Raw genomic sequence first — 27,450 nt, 5'->3', positions numbered from 1 at the left:
TATTTCAAAACATGGTTTCAAATGTTACGAATTGTCATCTGTCACAAATAGTCGCCTGCTATAAATGGTCCCATTATGCTATACATTATAAAGAAACTTCGAGCTCAGACTAAAATGGGTTATAGTTGAATAACTAAAAAAATGTTAGAAACAAAAAACGTTTCAGGGCAGTAAAAAAGAGACGACGCAGCTCGAAAATTCATTTTTGAGAATAAAAAGAATGTTTGCTGAATTTCAACAATTTTCAGAACACATTTGATTACATCACAAGCACATTGGTAATAATATTATTAAAAACATTCCATATTACTTGGTCAGTTTTTTGTCTGATGCTAAATAAGAGTTCATCGGAAAACTCAGATTGTTTATATCGAATAATGAAGCAGCTAATACTTTGCTTCCAAATATGGAATTCGTTGAAATAATTCAAAAAGAGACAAAAATTCACATCAAGAAAACACAGAGAAACGGGATTGCAGAATGTTTTTGTTGACTTCAAATTTGCCGTCTTCAAATTAGTTTCAGTCAATATTGCAGTTAGTTACAATACAATACCAACTCAGGGAATTCTAAGATGTCATCTTTTGCAACGAGAAACACAGTTTGCATGTTCTCATTAAGTTATCAGTGTATATGTTATTGTTATAATATAAGGCAATGCTATTTGACGTGAGTTCAAATGATTGTACGTCAAAGTATGATGATCATTTTGTCATAGTGAAGAGTTCGTTTTGTTGTCTGTTGTATTTGATAATTTTTCTTTTTTTTTTCATCATTTGATTGTGTTTTGACATCCCGGCGTCTGCGAGTCTCTTTGGGACCTTGGTTCCAAATCCAACTGTTCTATTCCTGCTTCTTGTCGTGGACGCTGCCGACGTTGGAGTCCTTGGAGGAGCCGTTGGCGAGACTGGATGTTGCTTTGTTGTCGATGTTGTTGGTGGTGGCATCCTTGGGATTCGATCCTCTGATGTATGATCGAATGTAGAAGTGGAGGAATAGGCAGACGAAGGAGGTCATGTAGAAGCAGAGGAAGTAGTAGATGAAGTTGTAGTCTGGGTTACAGTTGATGTACAATGCACTCACACTGTGGTGGATGATCAGGAAGAACTGAACCTAACCCCCCCAAACACACACACAATGAGTCCATGATGAAACAAAAGGGCACAAAACACCGCAAGCAATAAAAGCCACGGACAAAAAAGACCATACTATAAGATTCCATGTTACGTAAAGATATGGGATCAAACTATCAAAGATTTTCCGGCAAGCAAAGCTGGAATAAAATTCATAAATTTTAAAGAACTTGAAATTAGCCTTTGTTTTCTTTTTGCTTTTAGTTCGGGTCGGATAGTTTAATTTTACGCGTTCGCAAGACTGCACTCAGTTTTTTTTTAATTCGGTCTTCATTCAAAAATGAACAACAACTTACGATCTGCATTTTGGTGAGGTGTTTCTTCCACCAGAGGTACTTCTGGTACTGGGGTCCCAAGGCGGCGAAGAAGTAGTAGTTGTACATGATGATGTGGATCACCACGTTGAATAGGACCGGTCCAAATGCTGAAACACATACCTTTCTATTTTACACCAGTAATACAAGCACTACATGGGAAGGCTATATTTATCTGAAAATCTGAAATGAAAAAAAAATTTCAAAAAAAAACAGTTATTATGAACCATTATGAAACAAAAATATCGTCGAAAGATAAATGAAACTCATTTTCGTGAACTCAGCTGAAAATTGGTAAATTAGGAAAATCATTAGGAAAGTTTTAGTTTTGATTATTGTTTGTTATTAAATCTTCTCCGAACCCCTCTCCTCAGTTTTGATTGCCAACTGTTTCTGGTACTAATTTACGAGAGCCCTTTATGGCTGACCAACCCTAAACTTTTGTAATGGTGCTTCTGATGCCAATATTCTAATTTTGAGGAAAAGCGCAGTTTTTGTAATCAAACTTTCCAAAAGTTAAGGGTTGGTCGGCCAAAAACCGATGTCAAAAAATAATACCAAAGGGGGCGTTTTTTGGTTGGTGAGGGAGCTGAATCCCCATCAACCCCCCCCCACCCTTTCCTTCCTAAATCCGCCCCTGTGTTCACTTCACATGAGGATTCGGCAGATCTCAAAAACTTTGATTTGATTGGCCTAAGAATGAGGAAATAAAAAATGTAACGAGCGGAAAAGATATAGATAGTACTGACTGTCTCCAGTGGGGAAGAAAGTGGTGGTGGTCCACATGAGGACTGCCATGCTGGCGTGGTGGTAGACGTGAAGAAAGGAGACATGGGTGAACTTCTTCCTCACGATGAAGAAGGCAGTGTCTATGAACTCAATGATCTTCGAGATGTAGTACAGCCACAGCGCCCGAGCATGCTAAAAACACAAAAACCATGTCGAGGTCTGCAGTTTAAGGCGCGACCGAACAGGACTGAGCGAAGTTGATGGCGCGCCAAAAGTTTCGCAGTTGCGCTAGGTTTTGAGTCGCGCAACGTCACGATTTGAGCCGCGATGGTTGCGCCAGTGTTCGGAAAATTGCGACTTAAACCCAGTACGTTCGCGACATATGTCCAGAACGTCACTTATTGACTGAAACCCTGACTACATACCGTCACTACCGCAACTCGGTTTTTCCAGAATTTCTTAGCAATGACTATAAAACCCTTTCCAGGCTAGAAATTTAGATACTGCGAACCAATTCATAAAATCTAACGGCTATTGAAAAGTGTGCGGCATCTCTAACAGTCCTTACAAGAATCGGAAGATTGACATAGCAAAGATCCAAAGATCGATGCTGAGGCAGTGCTGCGCGCACGAATGTTTATAAGGGGCGGTTTTGCAAGAAATTTTAACCATTTGATATGAAACTTTTGACCACTTTTTGGAAGGTTTGAGTGAATAATTGCGTTCGTTCGACGCGCGCGTAAAAACACAAAGTACAGCTTCTTTTAGAACGCCCATAACATTTGTCTTAATACCATTTTTGTTAGCGATACTGATCTATATGAACATATAATATGCTCAGAATGAATTTTTTTAAAACTTGATGAAGGTAAAGGATAGAAGAGTCGCTCCCCAATCATCGATTATCAAACCGTCTTAAGATTTTCAATCAAGTAGTCTAATGGTTATGCAAATATGTACTTTTTGAATATTAAAGTATTGGGCTTATTTCCATTTCCACCCTTTGCCGTTTTGTTTTGCAAAAATTTCTTCGCATGCACATTTGGTCTTCAGATATCACATTGTTAATATAATTTAAAAAAAATTGGTTGCATGCTGAAACTGATCTTCATGCCCCCCCCCCCCCCCTCACACTTCCGCCCTCGCCCCTCACACCTCCGCCCTCCCCCCTCACACCTCCGCCCTCCCCCCTCCCGAGCATGAATTTTATAGTGTAACGAGTAATTTTACAAGGTTAATGATGAGGACCAAATATGTTTGTCAAGGCTTAATTAGTCTACGTGTCAATTTTCATGACAATCGGACAATATGAACAAAAGTTTTACTTGTAAAATTTTGCAGGTGTGGGGGAAAAGGAAAAAGAGCCCAGATTTGTTCTTCATACTTTACAGCGTAACATCACGCATTTAGCCGTAATAACACGTAAAACAAACATAAAGCTCGGTATTTTGAAAGGGGGGAACTGGAAAAGAGCCCAAATTTCTGCAAATCAGTAGGGTTTCAATTGATGGTTCTTGCGACTAATTTCCAAACTTGCAATGTTTCGCTTTCTATCAATGGGGATATAGCTCAGTGGTAGAGCATTCGACTGCAGATCGAGAGGTCCTCGGTTCGAACCCGGGTGTCCCCTTTTCATGAGCGATATGCCAAACGGTCATCTTGCGCAAAGGTTTGCTTTTTTATGATAAGAATATCGCGACCAAATTTCGGTGTTTTTGGACTTAATTTTGTTGTCTATTGGGGTGAGGAGGTCTGAAGAGCAAACCTTCTGCTTTCAGTCGGGTTATATTTGATGAATGTTCAGCTAAATTAACAAACTGCCCGGGTTGACCAAAAATGCTGATCATACATTTGGCTCTTTTCCAGTTCCCCCCTTTCAAAATACCGAGTTTTATGTTTGTTTTACGTGTTATTACGGCTAAATGCGTGATGTTACGCTGTAAAGTATGAAGAACAAATCTGTTCAGAATTGTCGATTTGTTCACCACGCCAATTTCATTGCATTATGACAATGTTAAATAGACTTTTCAGTATTGAATTTGAAAGGGGGGGGGGGACTGGAAAAGAGCCATACATTTTTCATATATGGAAAATTGCTAATCATAAACTTTTCATGCAATTCCATAAGTACAGAAAATTGCATGAAAGGTCTATGACTAGTAATTTTTCATATATGGAAATTGTATGACTAGTCTACTTTCAGAAATCAAAAATATTGTTATTTTACATTTTAATTATTCGAAAATTTTTGGTTGTGTTGGTAATCGAACGCAAGAGACAAAAACCTTGTTACTCAAACGTAGAGTAACCTAAGGTTTCACCGTCTCCTATAAATAATGCATTGGACACGGCTTGAAATGTCGTAATTGTGTCTTACACAAATAATAGGCTCTTTTTCCTTTTTCCCCCACCTCACATAAGCATCGATTTTTTGGTGTAACGCATGGTTTTACAAGGTTGATTATGAAGACCAAATATGTTTGTCATGTCCTAATCAGTATGCCAAATTTTGTAACAATCCGACAATTTGAACAGAAAAATGACTCCAAAAATTTTGCAGGTGAGGGGAAAAGGAAAAAGAGCCAAATAATATAACAAAAGTATCAAACTTTTAATTTTTGGCAAAAATTTTCAGTGATGATTGTTTTGAAAATTTGGGACATCCCTCCTCAGGAATTTGACCGCCTGCCGACCCAAAGGGTCCTCCCCCTTTGTACTATTTTGAGATATCCGTTTTTGGTGATGGACCGTAAAATTTTCTCATGACGCCCTAGGCGCCAATATATATTACTTTTGAGGGGGGGGGGGGAGAAGGGGAATGAACGCGCGCCAAAAAAACGCAAATTTTTGGTTAAAACTTTCCAAAAATTGCCTAAAAATGCCATTTCTGGCCTGTTTTTTTTCAAAATTGTGCCTGCGACGCAGCAACTTTGGTCAGGAGGGGTCTTTATAGGAGAGCTCAGAAAATCAGTGATTTAGGAGAGCTCAGAAAATCGTTTGAAAATCTTTTGAAAGTCCGACCCCCTCGAGAAAATCCTAGTCCCCCCTGCTAGTCATACAATTTTCATATATGGAAATAGTATGATTAGCATTTTTTAAAAAAGTTTTCCATTTTTATTTAGTACGATAAACCGAATTTTATGCCGAAACATGAAAAAAACTCCTCAAAAATTCAATGACACCACTTTAGCAAAATGTATGAAATTTGTATGATTAGTATTTTTCATAGATTTAGTTTATGGAATTGTATGATAAGCGTTTTTGGTCAATGGAGTTCAACCCGGGTGAAATATTTTGAATGAAATCCATGGGTTATACTCGGGCCGAGGTGCTCGATTTATGTTTCGACTTTATCGACTAAAAGCCGGTATTTTTCGACCGTCTCGAACAAATTTCGATATAATTCGATATTCTCGACCAAATTGATGTAAGTCTTGTTATTTTCGACCAAAGTTCGATATGTTTCGAATTCTGGGCCAAATTTTGTTATGTTTCGACTTTGCTTGACCCAGTTCAGATATGTTTACACTTTTTCGACCAAAACTCGACTGTCTCGACCCACCTTTTTTAAAAATTTATTTGTTTGACCCCGCATAGATATGTTTGAATTTCTCGACCAAAAATGGGAAAATGGGTTTACTCGCTTTTTTGTCGGCTGTGGTTGCACCAAACCGTTGAAAAGACTTTCTTGGTCTCTCAGTGAAAACGCATCCGGTTTAAACTTTTATTTCAAATTTCGTACATGAAAATTTAATTTTTTTTATATTGCATTTGATAGTTTCAATATCAATCAGAGAACTCAGAAAACGAGACGGCTTCTATTGCGCCTGAAGTTTTCCCCCCTTTTGTTGATATTTCTTTGATATTGTCGGTTTGAGGAAACGGTACCAAAATTTTCAAGAAAAACCTGATCGATCTATGTTTTGGTTGGCTGTGCTCGACGGCTGTTTTGACTGTGCTCGATTTATGTTTCGACTGCGCTCGAACTATCTTTCGATTGTGCTCGAACTATGTTTTGATTGTGCTCGAACTATGTTTCAACTTTCTCGGCCAAAATCAGGTATGTTTTGGTTGTGCTCGGTCTATGTTTTGATTTTTTAGACCTTTGTTTTAATTTTCTCGACCCAATTTGGATATGTTTCGACTCTCGACCCAAATTGGGTATAATTTGACTTTGTGCTTGACTTAAAATTGCTTCTCGGCCGCGGAATTTTAGTAGCAAAACGGCAGTTGCTCGATTTTCAAAGTCGAAACATAAGCCAAGCACCTCGACTCGGGTAGTTCCGTGGTGCATAAACTATGACTTTTCTACACCCTCCTCTCGTTTATTTAAAAATAAATTTTTCTTTAAAATTGTTTTACATCGACCAAAAAACTATTTGGTATTTCCAGAATGTAGCAAAATTGTGAATTTCCAAACTGTCATTATCAAAACTTGGTGTCTCACACTTTGTAGCCCAAAAAGATGTGTCCGTGACCGGCGCAACTCAGGAAAATTGGTCCGCAATCGGTTCGGACAAAAACAATAACCGCTACCGACACGAACGAAGACAATTTAACCGCAAAGGGCGCGACTTTTAGTTACAACTCAATTCCTTGTAGCTAGCTATTTAAAGGCTTCTGTTAGACAATTCAGCTCAAAATTTTCAGAATTTTGAAGCCTAATCATTGTGCTTAGTAATCACTACAACTAGAAACCTTCACTTCCAAAAATTGCTCAATGAGTTTTTTCTGGGATCATATTTTGCAATTCCGCGACTTAGGCCCAGACTGCCGCAACTTTTTTCCACACTATTGCAACTCATCTTCAGACTAAATTGCGACTCCATTTTACAGTATACCTCCAGTCTACAAGCGGTAAATACCTCTTTTGACAAAAAACAACAGAGAGTTTTGACAAAAATTTGTCAATAGCTCGCAGAAATTGATAATGAATATTAGAAAGGTGACAACTCAAGGATATGCAACAGTACATTTCAACAAATTATGTAATTTTCTTAGCAAATCGTCAGTCAAACATCAGCATTCACCATTCAAACTTCGTGTATTAATGAAATCTATGGGTTATACTTGGGCCGAGGTGCTCGATTTATGTTTCGACTTTATCGACTAAAAGCCGGTATTTTTCGACCGTCTCGAACAAATTTCGATATAATTCGATATTCTCGACCAAATTGAGGTAAGTCTTGTTATTCTCGACCAAATTTCGATGTTTCGACTTTCTGGGCCAAATTTTGTTATGTTTCGACTTTGCTTGACCCAGTTCAGATATGTTTACACTTTCTTGACCAAAACTCGACTGTCTCGACCCACATTTTTGAAAAATTTATTTGTTTGACCCCGCATAGATATGTTTTGAGTTTCTCGACCAAAAATGGGTAAATGAGCTTTCTCGTTTTTTTGTCGGCTGTGGTTGCACCAAACCGTTGAAAAGTCTTTCTTGGTCTCTCAGTGAAAACGCATCCGGTTTAAACTTTTATTTCAAATTTCGTACATGAATATTTAATTTTTTTATATTGCATTTGATAGTTTCAATATCAATCAGAGAACTCAGAAAAAGAGACGGCTTCTATTGCGCCTGAAGTTTTCCCCCCTTTTGTTGATATTTCTTTGATATTGTCGGTTTGAGGAAATGGTACCAAAATTGTCCAGAAAAACCTGATCGATCTATGTTTTGGTTGTGCTCGAACTATGTTTCAACTTTCTCGGCCAAAATCAGGTATGTTTTGGTTGTGCTCGGTCTATGTTTTGATTTTCTAGACCTTTGTTTTAATTTTCTCGACCCAATTTGGATATGTTTCGACTCTCGACCCAAATCGGCTATAATTCGACTTTGTGCTTGACTTAAAATTGCTTCACGGCCGCGGAATTTTAGTAGCAAAACTGCAGTTGCTCGATTTTCAAAGTCGAAACATAAGCCGAGCACCTCGACTCGGGTAGTTGCGTGGTGCATAAACTAAGACTTTTCTACACCCTCCTTTCGTTTATTTAAAAAAATATTTTTTTAAAATTGTTTTACATCGACCAAAAAACTATTTGGTGTTTCCAGAATGTTGCAAAATTGTGTATTTCCAAACTGTCATTATCAAAACTTGGTGTCTCACACTTTGTAGCCCAAAAAGATGTGTCCGTGACCGGCGCAACTCAGGAAAATTGGTCCGCAATCGGTGCGGACAAAAACAATAACCGCTACCGACACGAACGAAGACAATTTAACCGCAAAGGGCGCGACTTTTAGTTACAACTCAATTCCTTGTAGCTAGCTATTTAAAGGCTTCTGTTAGAAAATTCAGCTCAAAATTTTCAGAATTTTGAAGCCTAATCATTGTGCTTAGTAATCACTACAACTAGAAACCTTCACTTCCAAAAATTGCTCATTGAGTTTTTCTGGGATCATATTTTGCAATTCCGCGACTTAGGCCCAGACTGCCGCATTTTTTTTCCACATTATTGCAACTCATCTTCAGACTAAATTGCGACTCCATTTTACAGTATACCTCCAGTCTACAAGCGGTAAATACGTCTTTTGACAAAAAACAACAGAGAGCTTTGACAAAAATTTGTCAATAGCTCGCAGAAATTGATGATGATTATTAGAAAGGTGACAACTCAAGGATATGCAACAGTACATTTCAACAAATTATGTATTTTTCTTAGCAAATCGTCAGTCAAACATCAGCATTCACTGTTCAAACTTCGTGTATTAATGAAATCCATGGGTTATACTTGGGCCGAGGTGCTCGATTTCTGTTTCGACTTTATCGACTAAAAGCCGGTATTTTTCGACCGTATCGAACAAATTTCGATATAATTCGATATTCTCGACCAAATTAAGGTAAGTCTTGTTATTCTCGACCAAATTTTGATATGTTTTGAATTCTGGGCCAAATTTTGTTATGTTTCGACTTTGCTTGACCCAGTTCAGATATGTTTACACTTTTTCGACCAAAACTCGACTGTCTCGACCCACCTTTTTTAAAAATTTATTTGTTTGACCCCGCATAGATATGTTTGAATTTCTCGACCAAAAATGGGAAAATGGGTTTACTCGCTTTTTTGTCGGCTGTGGTTGCACCAAACCGTTGAAAAGACTTTCTTGGTCTCTCAGTGAAAACGCATCCGGTTTAAACTTTTATTTCAAATTTCGTACATGAATATTTAATTTTTTTTATATTGCATTTGATAGTTTCAATATCAATCGGAGAACTCAGAAAAAGAGACGGCTTCTATTGCGCCTGAAGTTTTCCCCCCTTTTGTTGATATTTCTTTGATAATGTCGGTTTGAGGAAATGGTACCTCCAGTCTACAAGCGGTAAATACGTCTTTTGACAAAAAACAACAGAGAGCTTTGACAAAAATTTGTCAATAGCTCGCAGAAATTGATGATGATTATTAGAAAGGTGACAACTCAAGGATATGCAACAGTACATTTCAACAAATTATGTAATTTTCTTAGCAAATCGTCAGTCAAACATCAGCATTCACCATTCAAACTTCGTGTATTAATGAAATCCATGGGTTATACTGGTGCCGAGGTGCTCGATTTATGTTTCGACTTTATCGACTAAAAGCCGGTATTTTTCGACCGTCTCGAACAAATTTCGATATAATTCGATATTCTGACCAAATTGAGGTAAGTCTTGTTATTCTTTACCGAATTTCGATATGTTTCGAATTCTGGGCCAAATTTTGTTATGTTTCGACTTTGCTTGACCCAGTTCAGATATGTTTACACTTTTTCGACCAAAACTCGACTGTCTCGACCCACCTTTTTTAAAAATTTATTTGTTTGACCCCGCATAGATATGTTTGAATTTCTCGACCAAAAATGGGAAAATGGGTTTACTCGCTTTTTTGTCGGCTGTGGTTGCACCAAACCGTTGAAAAGACTTTCTTGGTCTCTCAGTGAAAACGCATCCGGTTTAAACTTTTATTTCAAATTTCGTACAGGAATATTTAATTTTTTTTATATTGCATTTGATAGTTTCAATATCAATCGGAGAACTCAGAAAAAGAGACGGCTTCTATTGCGCCTGAAGTTTTCCCCCCTTTTGTTGATATTTCTTTGATAATGTCGGTTTGAGGAAATGGTACCTCCAGTCTACAAGCGGTAAATACGTCTTTTGACAAAAAACAACAGAGAGCTTTGACAAAAATTTGTCAATAGCTCGCAGAAATTGATGATGATTATTAGAAAGGTGACAACTCAAGGATATGCAACAGTACATTTCAACAAATTATGTAATTTTCTTAGCAAATCGTCAGTCAAACATCAGCATTCACCATTCAAACTTCGTGTAATAATGAAATCCATGGGTTATACTGGGGCCGAGGTGCTCGATTTATGTTTCGACTTTATCGACTAAAAGCCGGTATTTTTCGACCGTCTCGAACAAATTTCGATATAACTCGATATTCTCGACCAAATTGAGGTAAGTCTTGTTATTCTCGACCGAATTTCGATATGTTTCGAATTCTGGGCCAAATTTTGTTATGTTTCGACTTTTCTTGACCCAGTTCAGATATATTTACACTTTTTCGACCAAAACTCGACTGTCTCGACCCACCTTTTTTAAAAATTTATTTGTTTGACCCCGCATAGATATGTTTGAATTTCTCGACCAAAAATGGGAAAATGGGTTTACTCGCTTTTTTGTCGGCTGTGGTTGCACCAAACCGTTGAAAAGACTTTCTTGGTCTCTCAGTGAAAACGCATCCGGTTTAAACTTTTATTTCAAATTTCGTACATGAATATTTAATTTTTTTTATATTGCATTTGATAGTTCCAATATCAATCGGAGAACTCAGAAAAAGAGACGGCTTCTATTGCGCCTGAAGTTTTCCCCCCTTTTGTTGATATTTCTTTGATATTGTCGGTTTGAGGAAATGGTACCAAAATTGTCAAGAAAAACCTGATCGATCTATGTTTTGGTTGTGCTCGAACTATGTTTCAACTTTCTCGGCCAAAATCAGGTATGTTTTGGTTGTGCTCGGTCTATGTTTTGATTTTCTAGACCTTTGTTTTAATTTTCTCGACGCAATTTGGATATGTTTCGACTCTCGACCCAAATCGGGTATAATTCGACTTTGTGCTTGACTTAAAATTGCTTCACGGCCGCGGAATTTTAGTAGCAAAACTGCAGTTGCTCGATTTTCAAAGTCGAAACATAAGACGAGCACCTCGACTCGGGTAGTTACGTGGTGCATAAACTAAGACTTTTCTACACCCTCCTCTCGTTTATTTAAAAATATATTTTTTTAAAGTTGTTTTACATCGACCAAAAAACTATTTGGTATTTCCAGAATGTAGCAAAATTGTGTATTTCCAAACTGTCATTATCAAAACTTGGTGTCTCACACTTTGTAGCCCAAAAAGACATGTCCGTGACCGGCGCAACTCAGGAAAAGTGGTCCGCAATCGGTGCGGACAAAAACAATAACGGCTACCGTTACGAACGAAGACAATTTAACCGCAAAGGGCGCGACTTTTAGTTACAACTCAATTCCTTGTAGCTAGCTATGTAAAGGCTTCTGTTAGACAATTCAGCTCAAAATTTTCAGAGGTCATTGTGCTTAGTAGTCACTACAACTAGAAACCTTCACTTACAAAAATTGCTCATTGAGTTTTTTCTGGGATCATATTTTCCAAGTCCGCGACTTGGGCCCAGACTGTCGCAACTTTTTTCCACACTATTGCAACTCATCTTCAGACTAAATTGCGACTCCATTTTACAGTATACCTCCAGTCTACAAGCAGTAAATACGTCTTTTGACAAAAAAACAGAGCTTTGACAAAAGTTTGTCTATAGCTCGCAAAAATTGATGATGATTATTAGAAAGGTGACAATTCAAGGATATGCAACAGTACATTTCAACAAATTATGTATTTTTTTTTAGCAAATCGTCAGTCAAACATCACCATTCACCATTCAAACTTCGTGTATTATTGAGTAAATCCAATTGATGATTTCGAAATCACAATATAATTTGCAAAAAGCTATTTGATCCATTTAAACGGGATCCAATAACAATTCCATATCAAAAAATTTCTAACACATGTTATGTTTTGCAAGATATGTGACTTGCTTAAATTATGCACAATTTAGGTTTCAATTTATTAAATGCAATATTAATATAATTGCCTAATCGGGAGTTGTCTATCATAGTAGTTTTTTCTAGGAACCTGTCTATCATTGTGGCACCGTTTTGTTTTAAACCACAAAAAGTTGAGTTAGTTTAGCCATTACTGTTTAGCAAAAAAGTTTCGGCATTTTTTGCATCTTTTTTCAGTATTAACAGCAATAGATTTTGGAATTTTTTTTCTGTGATTACATTTAGTAACACGAAATTTGTTTCTTTGACAAGCTGTGTGAGGCGTGCAAAATTGGAAAAAAAATCAATCTTTGCTCCTGAGAAGTCACTCGACGGCCTTAACGGTTTTGACGTTCTTTCTCCCAGGTGTATTTTTGTGCATATATTCGGAAAGTAATTATACGTAGCCAACTGAAAGTTGGAAAAGAGTAATGAACGCAAAGAAACTGAAAAAAAGCGATTTTTTTTAATCTTCAATTTTTGAACTTCGAAGAAAAAAATAGATGGAATTAAAGCTCTTTGAATTTGCAGAACAAATTATGATGGACACTTTCATCTTAAAATCAACCCAATTCGAGAAAACTGGGTCAACTTTTGTTTCGCTGGGAAACCTGATAATTATTTTCCGTTTTCGAAATTAGAGGTCGATCACGTTTTTCGTCACCTTCACAATTTTGCAGTTCGGTAATGGAGTTTAACAATAGAAATGCACTAAATTTACAAACAAATCACAAGCCAAACCGCGAAAAATCAAAAATAATATGAACAAATTTGAAGGGGCTTTTTCCTGAAAAAAAAACAAAAAAAAATAAACAAGACCTATATAAAAATACTCTTAATTAACTGGGGGCCGAAAACACTCGACTAATGCAGCAAAAAGTTTCAGTTTATTTTGACCGTAGCTCAAAAAACCAAGTTAGATAAAGTGTTTTTAAAAAGGTGACACCCGGGTTCGAACCGAGGACCTCTCGATCTGCAGTCGAATGCTCTTCCACTGAGCTATATCCCCATTGTTCGGTAACGAAACATTGCAAATTTGAAAGTTTTTCCAAGGAAACTATTTAGCAAAACTGATGCAAGAGTTTGCTTACCAAAAGGAATGACAAATCGGCTTTTTTCCAGTTTTCCCCACATGTCAGTTTTTCAATTATTTTTAGTTGTTTTACGTGTTACTATGGCTGAATGCGTGATCTCACTGTGTAAGGTATGCAGAACAAATTTGTTCAGAGTAGTTAGTTTTTTAACACTGCAAAGTTTCATTACATGATGACCACGTAAAAATAAAAACTAAAATTTGAAATTCAAATGTGGGAAAGATGGAAAATAACATGATGACCAAATATGCGTGAACCGAAAGCTTTAAATCATTTTTAGACCTTTCTAGCCGCTTGGGCTCTTTTTCCACCTCCAACCACCTCACATGAGCATCAATTTTCTGGCATAAAGAGGGGTTTTACTAGATTAGATGTGAATTACAAATATGTTCCCGCACTGACAAAAATGGATTAGGATCGACTTTGGTATGAAAAAATTATGTTGAATAAAATTGGATCGATTTTATTATGAAAAAGTACGAAGATTAAATAAAAAAAATTGATTTGGATCGATTTAAAATCGATTTTAATTGATCGTAAATCCAGGCTACAAAAATTGATCCCAGTTGATTGTAAATCGACTTAAATCCATTTTTCCAGTCTTAATTCAATTTTGCTTTTAAGGGGATCAAAACGGATTTATATCGATTTAAATTGATTTTTTATTCGAGTTTCATGTTTCAAAATTTTATTGTATTTATTCATTGCTTATCATTTTTTATTTTACATCCATAGCGTATTGTAGTATAAAAAACCAAATAAAAAGATCAAAATACCGATAAAATTTTTTTATTTCCTTGAATATTTGGAGTTCAAAAACTGATCTATATGGACCCTTTTCATGATTCGTTTCATAAGTTTTGGCTCAAAATCTGATTTACATTCATAATTTTCTATGATTTCATTGCATAGTTTCGAGCTTAAAATCTGATTTATGATTATCAATTTTTTGAATTCTATAACATCTGTGTTTCAATTTTTTTTTCTGAAGAGTATGTTTTTTTGCTGTGTTAGCAAAAATATTGGTGAGTCTGAAAATCCATCCAAATCGATTTAGATCAATTTTTAAGACGCTTAAATCAGTCCAAAAGTTTCAAGAAAGATTGATTTAAATCGATTTAAAATAGATTTAAGTTAGATTCGGATGGATTTTAGTGAGTCTTTTTAGACATTTAAATCGACTTTGTAGACTTTTAAATCGACTTTGTAAAATTTTGGGCAATTTGGGACAATTAACGCGCGGTATATTTCGCGCTCTTAACCCGTAAGCGGAAATTTAATCCGTCTTAGAAATTGTTCCAAATTGGTTGAAATAGGCTTATTTGCCATAATTGATATTTACAAGGAGCGAAAACTATCCTTTTGTAGTTTATATGGCGTGTGGGGGGATGATTTTCATAAAAAATTTCAAACTTTAGGAAAAAAAATTTCATTTTATTTTAATACAATAATTTTTTTTAAATGTTATTACTGCTCCATAAACCTTAAAAATAGTCGGAACATTCAGGGCTTCGCCCTGATACCAGCAGTCTTATTTAATGTTTGTTTACGGCGCATGAAGTTTCAAGCAGGTTACAGTTGATGAAGGTAGAAGTAGATCAATAAATTCTAACTAACCCGTGTATTTCTAGGGGTCACGGCAAAATCTCCAGGCTCACAAAGCCAGTTGCATCCCGATATAGTGGAGAGGAGCTGAAAAATTTCATGTGAAGAACTTTGAGATTACCAAAAAAAACATAATATTTTTTCCTATAAGAACCTCATATCCAATATAAGCGTTAATCCCAATCATTAAGATGTTGTAAGCCTGCATAATGGGTTTGATGTGCATCTCTTTCCGCGACTGCATCCATCGAGGTCCATAGAAACACATGTACAAATAGGCCACTACACAAAAGGCTATAGACCTCACGTCTCCTAGCAGGAAAAAATCCTTGCTCAATTCACCTGAAATTGAAAATTTTTTTAAATCCCAAGAAACAAAAAAAAACGTTCTACTTATGAAAAACGTTTCCAGAAAAGTTTTAGCAAAACTAGCGCCTTTAAGACTTACTGCGATGATTTAGCGTGAAGTTGTGCGCTGCTCCTATCAAATTCATAATTGGTTGTGCTGTCCTGAGTTTTGAAGTATTGCTTGGTATATCGCGGCTAAAGATTATTCCACCAAATGAAGTAGAGTGATGTTTTCTACACTTAGGATGCTGAAAAAAATGAGTTTTAACATTTCACAGTCTAATAACAAGAATAATATAAAAAAACTCACTTAAGCCACTTTTCTCTGCATTTTCCGTTCAATTGGAAAGTGTATTTGTAAAGCCAATTAACTACGCTGGTAAGTTAGAAATATTGGCTTTTAGCCGCTTGTGTTTCAGCAAACAAAAAAGCACGAGCTGAAATTGCTGAAACCGTTTAACTGAAGAATTCTCGCAGGCATGAAGAAAAACATTTACAGTGTGAATAAACAAGCAAATAATTCGCTATAAAGATGGTTCGTTTGAGTCAATCCGGCATTTTTATTGCTTGATTGAACAATTTAAGTGCATTAGTTGAGGATACAATATCATACATCTTTCAAAGTGCAACGAAAAAGAAACATTAAAAAAACGCTAGTTTAATTTACATAGGTTAAGATATTTTCTCAAAAGAAACCCCAAATTGGTTAATAAATTGATTTCAAAACGACAAAAAAATTAAAACTGGATTTATCAGCTGAAAAAAATGCATCAGCTAAACCTGTGAAATTTAAATGAGAACAGTTTTTGTTCCGACTTTCGATACGAAAGTAACGGAATATTTGTGCTCGGGGTGGATTTTTTTTCTTCAGACAAATTTCGACTTTTAATTAGCCATTTTTGGCAGATTTTTTTATCATTCAAAAGGTATTGTTGTCCTGAGCTTAAATTTGAAAGGATATTTCACCTGTGATCATTTTTCGTAAAGTTATGAGGGTTTAAAGATAGCCATTTTGGCCATTTTGACCAATTTGCGACAAATAACGCGCGATATATTTTGCGCTATTAACGTGTCAGCGGAGATTTAATCCGTCTTAGAAATCGTTCCAAATTGGTTGAAAGAAGCTTATTTGCCAGAATTCATTTGTTACAAGGACCCAAATTATCCTTTTCTACTTTATATGGCGTGTGTGGGGATGATTTTCATAAAAAATTTCAAATTTTAGAAAATTTTTTTTTTAATTTTCTTTACTTATTACATTTAATTTTTACAGGTTATTACTGCTTCATATACCTTAAAAGGCAGTCGGAACATTCAGGGCTTTGCCCTGATACGAGCAGTCGTTTTTTGTTTTTGTTTCTACCATAAGTGGGTGACATTTTGTCACTTTCTTAGTCCAAGTGGTTTTTTAATTTTCAACTATTATTTCTGAGGAAACAAATTTCACGACCCTGCGAAAGTAAGGCAACAAAGTTTTTTCTCAAATTTCATATAATGGTAATTTTGATTGAACCATTCTTTGACTCTTACACAGCATTTGGCTAATCATGCTTCAAAATACAAAAGTTATGGCTGCTGTTGCATTAGTTGTTTTTGCTCTCGCAAACTTGAACTAATTTACCAATTTTTTTTCCTAAAATTTTTTTTCCACCATATAATAACAGTAAAAAAAATTCCCGCTTATGAACAAAAATTATGAAATTGAAGAAACAAAATTATACTCCAAAACCTCATTATATAAATGCTCCGTAGTTAAGGCGTACATCTAACTTGAACGAACTCGATCTGAGCTAAAAAGAATGTTTCACAGGAAAAAAAATTCAATGGCGTGAAGACAAACTTTTATTGATTACAAAGCAGTGGTATACACTTTTTGTAGTGCCATTGTTGAGTAATTAATTGTCCCGAATCATTTGGAAAAAATAGTTACTCAAAAACGGCACTGTGAATAGTGTATATCCTTGCGTGAAGAATCAAATCTTAAAATTTCCGCAGCCTTTATCAAAATTATTTTGATAAAGGCGGCGGAATATTTAAGCTCGGCGTTTTCTTTCTAGAAACAAATTTTGACTTTAAAACTAGTCTTTTGACTGAAAATTTTAAATCTCAACTTTTTCGAAAAAAAAAGAGCATATAAAATCATAGAATCACTCAAAGACCGAGATAAGTATTTACAAACATGGTATGCAGATGATTCGGGAGCTCTCGGCGCACTAGAAAACCTGGTTGAATGGTTGTCATCTTTGACTGAAAACGGCCCGAAGTATGGCTATTACCCCGAGCCAAGCAAAAGTTATTTGGTTGTTCACCCGAACTTTGTTGAAAAAGCTCATCAATTGTTTGACAGGTTCGGCATCAGAATAGTTGAAGGTAGAAGATATTTGGGCGGATTTATTGGCTCTGATGAAGGCAAAATTCGTTTCACTTTAAAAAAGGTCCAAGAATGGTTGGATTGTCTTGGCGAGTTGTCCAAAGTGGCAGAAAAAGAACCTCAAGCTGCTTTAGTTGGATTAACAAGATCACTGCAATGCGAATGGAACTTTGTCCAGAGAGTAGTCAAAGATACGTCGCAGTTGTTTGCTCCTCTCGAGAAGATCTTGGAGGAAAAATTTTTGCCAAGCTTACTAGGAATTTCTAGTGTCACACACTCAGATCGTGTTTTGTATTCACTTCCTGTCAAAAGAGGGGGACTAGGTGTGCGAAATCCAATAGAAGGTGCCGAACTACCATTTTCCACTTCACGTGAAGCAACCGACTGTCTCGTGAGTTCGATCCTTCTCCAAGATGATTTCGACCAAACTCTACACAAAACAAAGATGAGAGAAGCAAGAAAAAACCACGAGGAGAAACAAAATGATGTGGACAAAGATAAACTCGATGAATTGCCTGCAGTTTTACCAGCAGATCAGAAACGATTGATCCGGAGAATAATCGACAACAACTGTTCCTTGTGGCTAACTTCGCTGCCCTTGTTGAAAGATAATTTTGATTTGTCAGCCACAGAGTTCAGAGACGCTCTATGTGTCAGGTACAGAAAACCACTCAAACGTTCTTTCTCGAGATGCGATGGATGTCAACAAGATTTTGACTTACAGCATGCACTTTCTTGCAAGAAGGGCGGACTGGTAACACTACGACACAACGAAATAAGAGACGCAGTGGGCGATCTTGCTTCAATTTTGTGGAAGGATGTGAAAAGAGAACCTTTCGTACAAGAACCAGATGTAGAAAATGGAACCCCGGCACTAATTGCAGATCTTTCAGCTCGTGGGGTTTGGGATAGACAGTCGGCTGCGTCGTTCGACATCCGTGTTACAGACACTGACGCTCCGTCTTACCAAAACCGCAACCCCATGAATGTACTGAAAACTGCAGAGATTGAGAAGAAAAATAAGTATGGACCAGCTTGTGAAGAAAAGCACATGTCGTTCACTCCACTTGTCACTTCAATAGATGGTGTTTTGGCACCAGAGTTCACATTTTTCCTCAAACGACTAGCAGATGGTCTGGCATCAAAATGGGACCGCCCATATAGTCGTGTCATGTTGCTGGGTGAGATGTAGAATTTCATTCGCTATTCTAAGGGCAACCAACATTTGCATCAGAGGCACAAGATCCAAATGGCGATCCCTCGGCGTTGAGGACGGTTACACAATTGGAATGGCATTCTAAATATTCACACGCTGTTAACTGGGGCTTTCATCGCGCATAACTGACTCCTATGATATTAGAAATTCGACACCACTTGCATATTATTTCGAAGAATATGAGATGTTTGAAGATAAAAACACAGGATGACAACTGTGAACAAGCAACGAAAACCTTTTCCTTGCACCATTCGAAACCAATTTATCTTGATTTTAAGTAATTTCATTGCGGACAAGCAAATGTATTATAAACGCAATCACCATAAATTCAGTGAGCTAGTATTTCACATGTGGTTATGTTTGTCAACTTATGGAAACTTTTCGTGCTATTAAAGGCTAAATGGCAACCTAATCTGGCTCATAAATTGTTCCAAATTGAGTTGAGGCGAGCCACTTGTTCTGGGTAACAAATTTCTGGACGCTTACAACACTTTATACTACACACAAGTACTGAATGTTCGACTGTCCCTTAATTCCAATCGAATAGTTTTTGGGAAAGAAAAAGTTGAAAAACTATAAATGTTGGACAATATCAAAGTGTGAAATGTTGAGCCGTACGAAATTAATATGACCAATTAGCTAGCCTCAATTCAATTTGGAACGGTTTAGTTGTGCGGGATAACTCGCCACGCATAAATAATTTGCGTTACGCTATCAGCAATATAAATTAATTCTTCAAAGCGCGCATGATTTAGTACAGAACATGGCCAATTTGGAAATTTTCAATCTCCCAGAACTTTAAAAAAAATAATCGGAGTTAAAATATCTTTTTAAATTTGAACTCAGAAATTCAATATCTTCAATGATGAATAAAATTTTTTATTGAAAACTGTTATTTCAGTCGGCAAAATCTGACTGAATAAAAAACACACCGAACATAAAAATTCGGTTTTCTTCGAAAGTCGGAACAATAATGTCTGGGATATGGCAAAGAAAATCCTAACCATGTTTTCCCTCATCTTTTTTCAAAGCGTCATCAATATTTTATTAAATTGAAAGTTTTTTAATTGACGTTGAAGGGCAGTCGGACGAATCAAAGCTTCACCCACATACGAGCAGTTTTATTCGAGTTCAAATTAAATGGCTATCTATCAAATAGGAAGACAGAATAAACAAAAACGTTCTGACTGTTTCTACTCAAAATCAAGAACCCTTTTTCGACTTTTTCTGTTCCAGCAGATATCTATGCCTTTGAAAAAATCAAAACTTCTCTTAAAAAATCATAATAAAATTTTTATTTTTTGAGCTACGTCTGAAAAATTTGCTACCAAATATAAAAACCAAAAAAATCTTTCTTTTCCGCTTTTTTTCGAGGATTGCACTTGATCATAATGAACAAAAAAAATTGTTCTTTTTATTACAAAGTGACCATACCTTAATTTTTTAATCCTCTTGTTTTCACCAGAGTGAAAGTGAACTTTTCAATTGCATGTTTTTTCAAGTTTAAATATGTTCGTGTGATAAACCAAGGTCAAACACATTTTGTAATGATCTGAATAGCAATAAAAAATCTCTAAGTGTCATTTAAATGTTGAAAAATTACTGAAAAAACAACAGTCAGAGCGCATTTTTCTTTTCGAGCATTAATTTATCTAAAAAAACGTAATTCTCGAAGCTTATCTTCAGCCCTTCCTCTCAAAAAATAACAGAGTTCTGATATACATTTTTAAATCTATTATTTTCTGTTATTGTACCGACCACATTAGAAAGTGGAAGTGAACTTGGCACAGGGTCTTTTTTCACAGTCAATTCGGACTACCTCGAAGAAAACAACTGATTATCACCTTGAAAACAATTCAGCAATAACTCGGATTCTAATTAAAGTATTCGAAACTGGTCCAAAAAACTGACGGTCAGATTAAGTAAGTCTTCCACTTCAACTTTTTCTTTCTCAATTTTTCTTTGATTTTATTTAACCAACTCGTTAAGTTCTCAAAACCTCCTCATCCGCTCTCTCCGTAAAACTCAAAACAAGTTAAAACCTTTTCTTGACAAATTTTGACTTTTAAACTAGCCAATTTTGTTACTTTTTTTGAAATATCATTCGAAAAGTATTGTTGCCTTGAGTTCGTAACTAAAAATATAATTCTCAAAACATGTTTTCTCTCTAGACAAATTTCGGTTTTAAACGAATCAGTTTTTTTTGAAAAATCATTCAAAAGGTATTGTTGCTTTGAGCTCAAAATTAAAAACATATTTTCTCTGTGATCTTTTTTTGCGCAGTTATGGGTTTTTTTTAAGATGTGTGAGCGGAGATCTTATTCGTCTGAGAAATTATTCAAATTGAAATGAGGCATGCTTTTTGGTCTTATAAAAACTTTGATTTATGCAAATGTATCACTTTATAATTTTTTTCTTCGTTTTTTGAAGCAAAAATAGTCCATAATTGTCAAAAAGCAGTTAAAACATTCAGGACTTTGTCTGATACAAGCGGTTCTGTTTAAAATTGGTCAGAAATTTCTAAAATAGCAAATTGTTGATTGATTGTCTTTCAATATTCAACAAGACTGCTGGTATCAGAGCAAAGCTCTCAATGCTCCGACTGTCCCTTAATTGACCTCTAATAGTTTTCGGTCAATGAAATATCGAAAAAACTATGAGTTTTAGGCTGATAAAATCAAATTTTCAAGTATTAATTTCTAGTCGTGTATGGAATAAATAAGACTAATTAGCTTGCCTCAATTCTATTTGGAATAATTTTTGTGGAATAATTTTTTCAGCAATAAAGTATATAACGAGCAGTTTAGAATTGACTCGTTCCAGAGGGAACGGAAAACCTGATTAGTATATTCGTGAATGCGAACCTATCTCGAAAAACCCTACCTATCGATCAACCCCCAGCGCAAAATCTCTTTTCAAATTTGGTCTGAACAAATAAACAACCCCGAGTTTATATATTCCTTATTGTCTTTGAAAAACCGAACAATAACTCTGGAATGGAAAAGTTCAATTCGTTTGTTTCAATACCAATTGAAAAGAAACCTCAAACTCATATCAGTGTTTTTTTCCGAACTCCTCTGAACTATGGAATTCAGAAAAAGCAGCTTAAAAATGAACAAAACTGCTTGTATCAGGGCAAAGCCCTGAATTTTCCCACTGCCTTTTAAATTTTATGGAGCAGTAATAATGTAGATAACAATAACAAGTTCAATGTAATAAAAAAAACGAAAACTGAAATTTTGTATTATTTCTTTATTAAAAAAATCTATCAAATTGTCTCCGTGTTTATGAAATATGTTCTGATTTTTTGAGACCAATTAAGAGCTTAAAGCTCTTTGAATATTCAAAACATGCTCGATCAGGAACCAATAGCAGATTGCTTGATAGAAAAATCTGTTCTGAAGCATTGATATGCTCATCATTTGTACTATAAGTATCAAATCGTTTCATGAACATCAGCTGATACGAGGCTTTACACTTTCCCTATGGTAGCTAGTATCGAATCTCTCTACAATGAAGGAATATTTTAACGTTTAATTATTTATCAATAACAAGACTGCTTGTATCAACGCAAAGCCCTGATTGTTCCGACTGGCTTTTAAGGTTTATGAAGCAGTAATAACATAAACATCATTGAGAAATTTAAAAAAAAGAAAAAATGAAAAAAAATTCAAAAATTTGAAAAGTTTTCAGTGAAAATCATCCCCCCCACACGCCATATAAACTACAAAAGAAAAGATTTTGCTCCTTGTAACAAATCAATTATGGTAAATAAGCTTCTTTCAACCAATTTGGAACAATTTCTAAGACGGATTAAATCTCTGCTTACGCGTTAATATCGCGAAGCATATCGCGCGTTAATTGTCCCAAATTGGCCAAAATGGCAATCGTTAAACCCCCATAACTTTACGAAAAATGATCGCAGGTGACTTTTTTTCAAATTTAAGCTCAGGGCAACAATTCTTTTCGGAAAAATACCCAACAAGAAAACAAAACAAATAACGACAAATAGCAGGCCAGATTAATTTCTAACAATTCAAACTTCAAATACTATAAAAAAAATTAACAAAACAAGAACGGCCGGTTGCTGCACAAAAAACACAGAGTCTCAATAACTCGGCTATTTTTGCAATATTATGATCTAAAACAAAATGCTGGTAGCTGCGCAAAGAGCACAGAAGTTTAAGGCCACAGAGCAAAAATTGACAAAAAAAAACTTTTTTTCAGACTTGTTTAATTTTTTGCTCTTATTTTGCTGCCTTTTTGGCATGTGGCAGTTAGACTGAACGCTAGCTTAGAAGCAAGTATCAATGGCTTGATCAAACCATATAGGAAAAATGAACTAATTTAGCTTAAATTGAATCAATACAAGGGTAATTTTTCACTGTTATATCAAAACTCAAAAAAAAAATTCAAACTTTTTCGGACACCAAAGCAATCGTTTGAGAGATTTTATTTTTTTGGTCGAATTCAAAATGAAATAGCTTTATTATGACTTATCTATCCATCCCATCTGATGTTTGTTTGTGGTTTTTAATTTTAAGTGAATCAAATTTGGGACGGATACACTCCCGAATACAACGCTCATCTTCACTTTCACTGGTCCAAACAATAAACTTTGGAAAAGCCATTATTAGATTTCCAAAAATTCCAAGAAAAAAGTTGTAGAGCAAAGACATCTTTTGAAATTCAATTGCTCAATTGCCATCTATAAGGTGGTTTTGATATTATACTCAGCACAATTTAAAAAAGGTCTCTCTGTAGAATATTCGAACTATTGGTTCATTTAATTGTTTCCTTTCTTCCTCAAAGGGTCTGTGCAAAAAAAGCGCGTCAATTTTTACTGAATATTATACAAATGAGATGCATGTTCAGAAAACTAACCTGAAATTTTCCACTCAGATGGAAAATTAGGGACAAAGATGAACCCAAAGTAACAACAACGGACCTCTATTACTAAAGTAAACAGCGATAAGAGCGCAGCGGGATTAACTTGGTATGATCAAGTAAAGCTTCAGCTAGCTTATGAGATCGAACTGAACAGCAGTCTTACCAAGTTAGGTACAGTTGATTACTCGAACGATAAGAGACCTTGGCTCATCAAAGTGATCAAAATGACCACCACTCTTATTTGCCCTCAGAGAGTGAATTCTGTTCTTTATATTGAACTTGACATTGGATAATCGAAAAGCAGCTTACCGAAGTGAGGCGTATGGAAAGAAAGGTCAGTCTAGGTTCAAAGATTTGCCAATTCAAGTCACGCAAAACAATCGAGCCAAATATAATGAATCCCAAAGCTTATATACGTAATTTTATCTTAATTTTATAGCTCAAACAGAATACAAGATAAATCTCGTTTTGTGTTAGAAACGTCTCATTTAAAATCACTTTAATTTATTGAAGTATCTAAAAATGCGTGTGCGTCATTGATCAAAAACGCGCAATGGAAACGTGTGAGAACAAAACAGTTTTACAAAATATATGCATTTTAAGCTGAACAATGTTTTTGTATAAATAAAATCTGGATTCAAAACAAAAGAAAAATCTAATGTTCCTTTTATTTTTTTCACAAAGGTTGATCCAATAAAATAAACAAGAACAGTCAATCCTTGTGCTCAATTTCCTGCCTGAAAAAACTAACGAGGCCAAAAAACAGCGTCATATGTTTCTCCTACGTCACAGAATTTATAAAAGTTTCATAATGCATTTCAAAGGAAGTCTCTGAGATCTGCATGACATTTGAACATTTAATTTGCGATTTGCTTGATCAGAAAAAAGGCCAGAAAACCATTTTCGGAAACTAGAACCAACTGAAATGGTCTTAATCTAAGTTTCATAAGTTCCGGAAAAAATCAAAAACAATTTTCGGAAAAGCACGCAGCAATTTTTTTTTCATGAGAATTGTCTCAAGCTTCATTCACATCCAGGCGCGGAACAAGGAATAAGGATTAGTTCGATTGGGTAGAGAATTTAAACAGAAATTTGTCAACTGTTGTTTTTTTTTCTATGCCAATCAAATTGTTTTTCTGATTGCTCTACGAACACAAATTGAACAAGACTGCTCGTATCAGGGCGAAGCCCTGAATGTTCTGTCTGCCTTTTAAGGTTTTATGGAGCAGTAATAACATTAAAAAATTAAATGTAACAAAATTAAAAAAAAAAGAAATATATCGCGCGTTAATTGTCCCAAATTGACCAAAATGGCAATCTTTAAACCCCCATAACTTTGCAAAAAATGATCACAGGTAAAATATTTTTCAAATTTGAGCTCAGGACAACAAAACTTTTTGAATGATATTTAAAAATTCCGTCAAAAATGGCTAGTTAAAAAGTAGATATTTGTCTGATGAAAAAAAAATCCACCCCGAGCACAAATATTCCGTTACTTTCGTATCGAAAGTCGGAAAAATAACGTTAGTTGCTAAAACTGCTTGAGCCTCGGTCGAGTTTTTCAAAAAACTGCCCGCAATTGCGCACACTCTTCTCAAGTTCAATGAATTTCAGCGCTAAAAGGCCCTCTACAAAAATTTATGGGCTGGTCGGTCAAAAAAGTATGTCTTAAAGTAGAAAAAAATATATGACTTTTGAGTGGTGAGAAGATCGAATCCCTAAGGAACATAACCTCCGGCAAAAAAAAACATTTTTATAGCTAAGAGGAACACGAGGCACGGGTTGAGGAATTCCTATATTCGCTACTACCGACACGCTATATATAGTACAAAATCTTATAAATTGCATCCAATAAAAACCAATAAGACCAAAGAGCGTGCCTGAGTTAGGTTCAGTATGATTTCTGAGCCAAATTAATTAATCACTCAGGCGTCATCTACTGAAATACATCACCATTTCAACTTTATTTTATTTTAAGCGACAATAATATGACAGTATTATAACATTTTTTCTCGAAAACTCTCGAAAATTGGAAAAGAACTACAACAAAGGGTCCATTTTTTCATGTCAGTTTTGACTAGCTTGAGCAACTATTACTAGGCCAAACTGTGTTTTTTTTGTAAAACTTAAGAAAAATCGACAACACGCTGAAAACAGATTTGTAGCGGAATCCGCCAGACGGCTTTTTTTCTTTGAGTTTTTTACTGCCTTTGATTCCACGAACAAATAGTTAAATCACTGTGTTGCTCAAAAACGTTTCAAAAACAGCCAACTTTGTGGAATGCAGAACAAAATCTGCGGAATCCAGAGTATCTCGGGAAAGAAAATTGTTATAATACTGTCATAATGTCACTCAAAATAAACTTAAAGTTGAAACCGCGATGTATTCCCTTATTTGACGCCTAAGTGATGAATTATTTGGCTCAGAAATTATACTGAACCTAATAAAGGCACGCTATTTGGTCTAATTGGATTTTACTGGAAACAATTTATAAGATTTTGTGCTTTACATACTGTGTGGGTTGTAGCGAACTTAGGAATTCCTCAACCCGTGCCTCATGTTCCTCTTAGCTATAATAAAATCCTTTCCAAAAATGTTTTTTTTTTGCCGGAGATTATGTTCCTTAGGGATTCGATCTTCTCACCACTCAAAAGTCATATTTTTTTTTCTACTTTATGACATACATTTTTGACCAACCAGCTCTTAAATTTTTGTAGAGGGCCTTTTGGCGCTGAAATTCATTGAATTTGAGAAGAGTGTGCGCAATTTCGGGCAGTTTTTTGAAAAACTCGACCGAGACTCAAGCAGTTTTAGCAACTAACGGTATTCAATTTGTGTTCGTAGAGCAATCAAAAGAACAACTTGATCGACAGGAAAAAAGACAACAGTTGATGAATTTCTGTTTAAATGCTCTTCCCAATCGAACTAATTCTTGTTCCGCGCCTGGACATGAATGAAGCATGAGACATTTCGCATGAAAAAAAATGCTACGTACTTTTCCGTTAAAAAACGTTTAGAGTAATGTTTCAAGAAAAATTGGATAAATATCATCAATTTTCAGACCAAATAAGGCAAAAATTGCTGGCCTGACAACCTTAATTTGACAAAAACATTTAGGCTATTTCGTAGCGTTTTCAAAAACTATTGGTATTTCTTTCTCCTGGTTTCATCTAACTCACTCATTTTTTCTAGAAAACAAATACTGGAAACTTACAACAAAAATTGAGAAAATTAATTCAAATTTTTTCTAAAATTAACTTTTTTTGATTTGTTTCAATAGATTTTTCAAAACAATTTCGCTAGTTGAGCAGCAACCCGCTGGTTTTGTTACTATATTGTCGTCCAGAAAAGAAAAATTCTACCAGATTGTTTATATTTCTATTTCAATTTTGTCATTATTCTTCACAAAAAAAATAATCACACACATTGAAAGTGTTTACTGATAAGTTCTATTTGTTGATTACTGAATATTTTATCGTACCACATATTTAAATGGATAAAAAACAATTCCACAGATCATCTTTTAGTTTAAATTGACTTGAGCGCTCGTAGACCTGTGGTCCAAAATAAATCTAGGTTTGCGTCAATGTCGACGCTGCAAAAGTTTTTTTACAAAAATTATTAACCAAAATGGATGAAAATGCCGGAAAAACTATA

At 35.4% G+C, this 27,450-nt stretch overlaps 2 protein-coding genes and 2 non-coding genes across 5 annotated transcripts in view; 1 reads left to right on the top strand and 3 right to left on the bottom strand.

Moving 5' to 3' along the window:
* LOC134846979 (tektin-4-like) overlaps nucleotides 1-27,450 on the bottom strand; it is a 145,278-nt gene that overhangs the window by 78,438 nt on the left and 39,390 nt on the right. The window lies entirely within an intron of this gene.
* Nucleotides 219-24,380, bottom strand: LOC134846962 (very long chain fatty acid elongase 4-like). 2 transcript variants are annotated; one of them, XM_063864422.1, is made up of 7 exons: nucleotides 24,102-24,380; nucleotides 15,416-15,563; nucleotides 15,122-15,309; nucleotides 14,980-15,054; nucleotides 2,197-2,368; nucleotides 1,430-1,557; nucleotides 219-1,113 (listed from the first exon to the last, which is right to left on the bottom strand). In XM_063864422.1, the coding sequence occupies exons 2-7, from the start codon at nucleotides 15,459-15,461 to the stop codon at nucleotides 844-846; spliced, it is 879 nt and encodes a 292-aa protein (XP_063720492.1). In that variant the 5' UTR covers nucleotides 15,462-15,563; nucleotides 24,102-24,380; the 3' UTR covers nucleotides 219-843. The 2 variants fall into 2 exon arrangements, with proteins under 2 accessions (XP_063720492.1, XP_063720491.1); XM_063864421.1 differs by lacking the exon at nucleotides 24,102-24,380 and adding an exon at nucleotides 23,787-24,095.
* Nucleotides 3,735-3,806, top strand: Trnac-gca (transfer RNA cysteine (anticodon GCA)). Its single transcript has one exon. It is a non-coding gene; the product is annotated as a tRNA-Cys (tRNA).
* On the bottom strand, nucleotides 13,206-13,277 carry Trnac-gca (transfer RNA cysteine (anticodon GCA)). The gene has a single exon. It is a non-coding gene; the product is annotated as a tRNA-Cys (tRNA).

This window comes from Symsagittifera roscoffensis, chromosome 5 (genome assembly GCF_963678635.1).
Source record: "Symsagittifera roscoffensis chromosome 5, txSymRosc1.1, whole genome shotgun sequence".
Taxonomy (NCBI): domain Eukaryota; kingdom Metazoa; phylum Xenacoelomorpha; order Acoela; family Convolutidae; genus Symsagittifera; species Symsagittifera roscoffensis.
The sequence above is the reverse complement of the archived record's forward strand: the minus strand, read 5'-3'. Positions and strand labels throughout refer to the sequence as shown.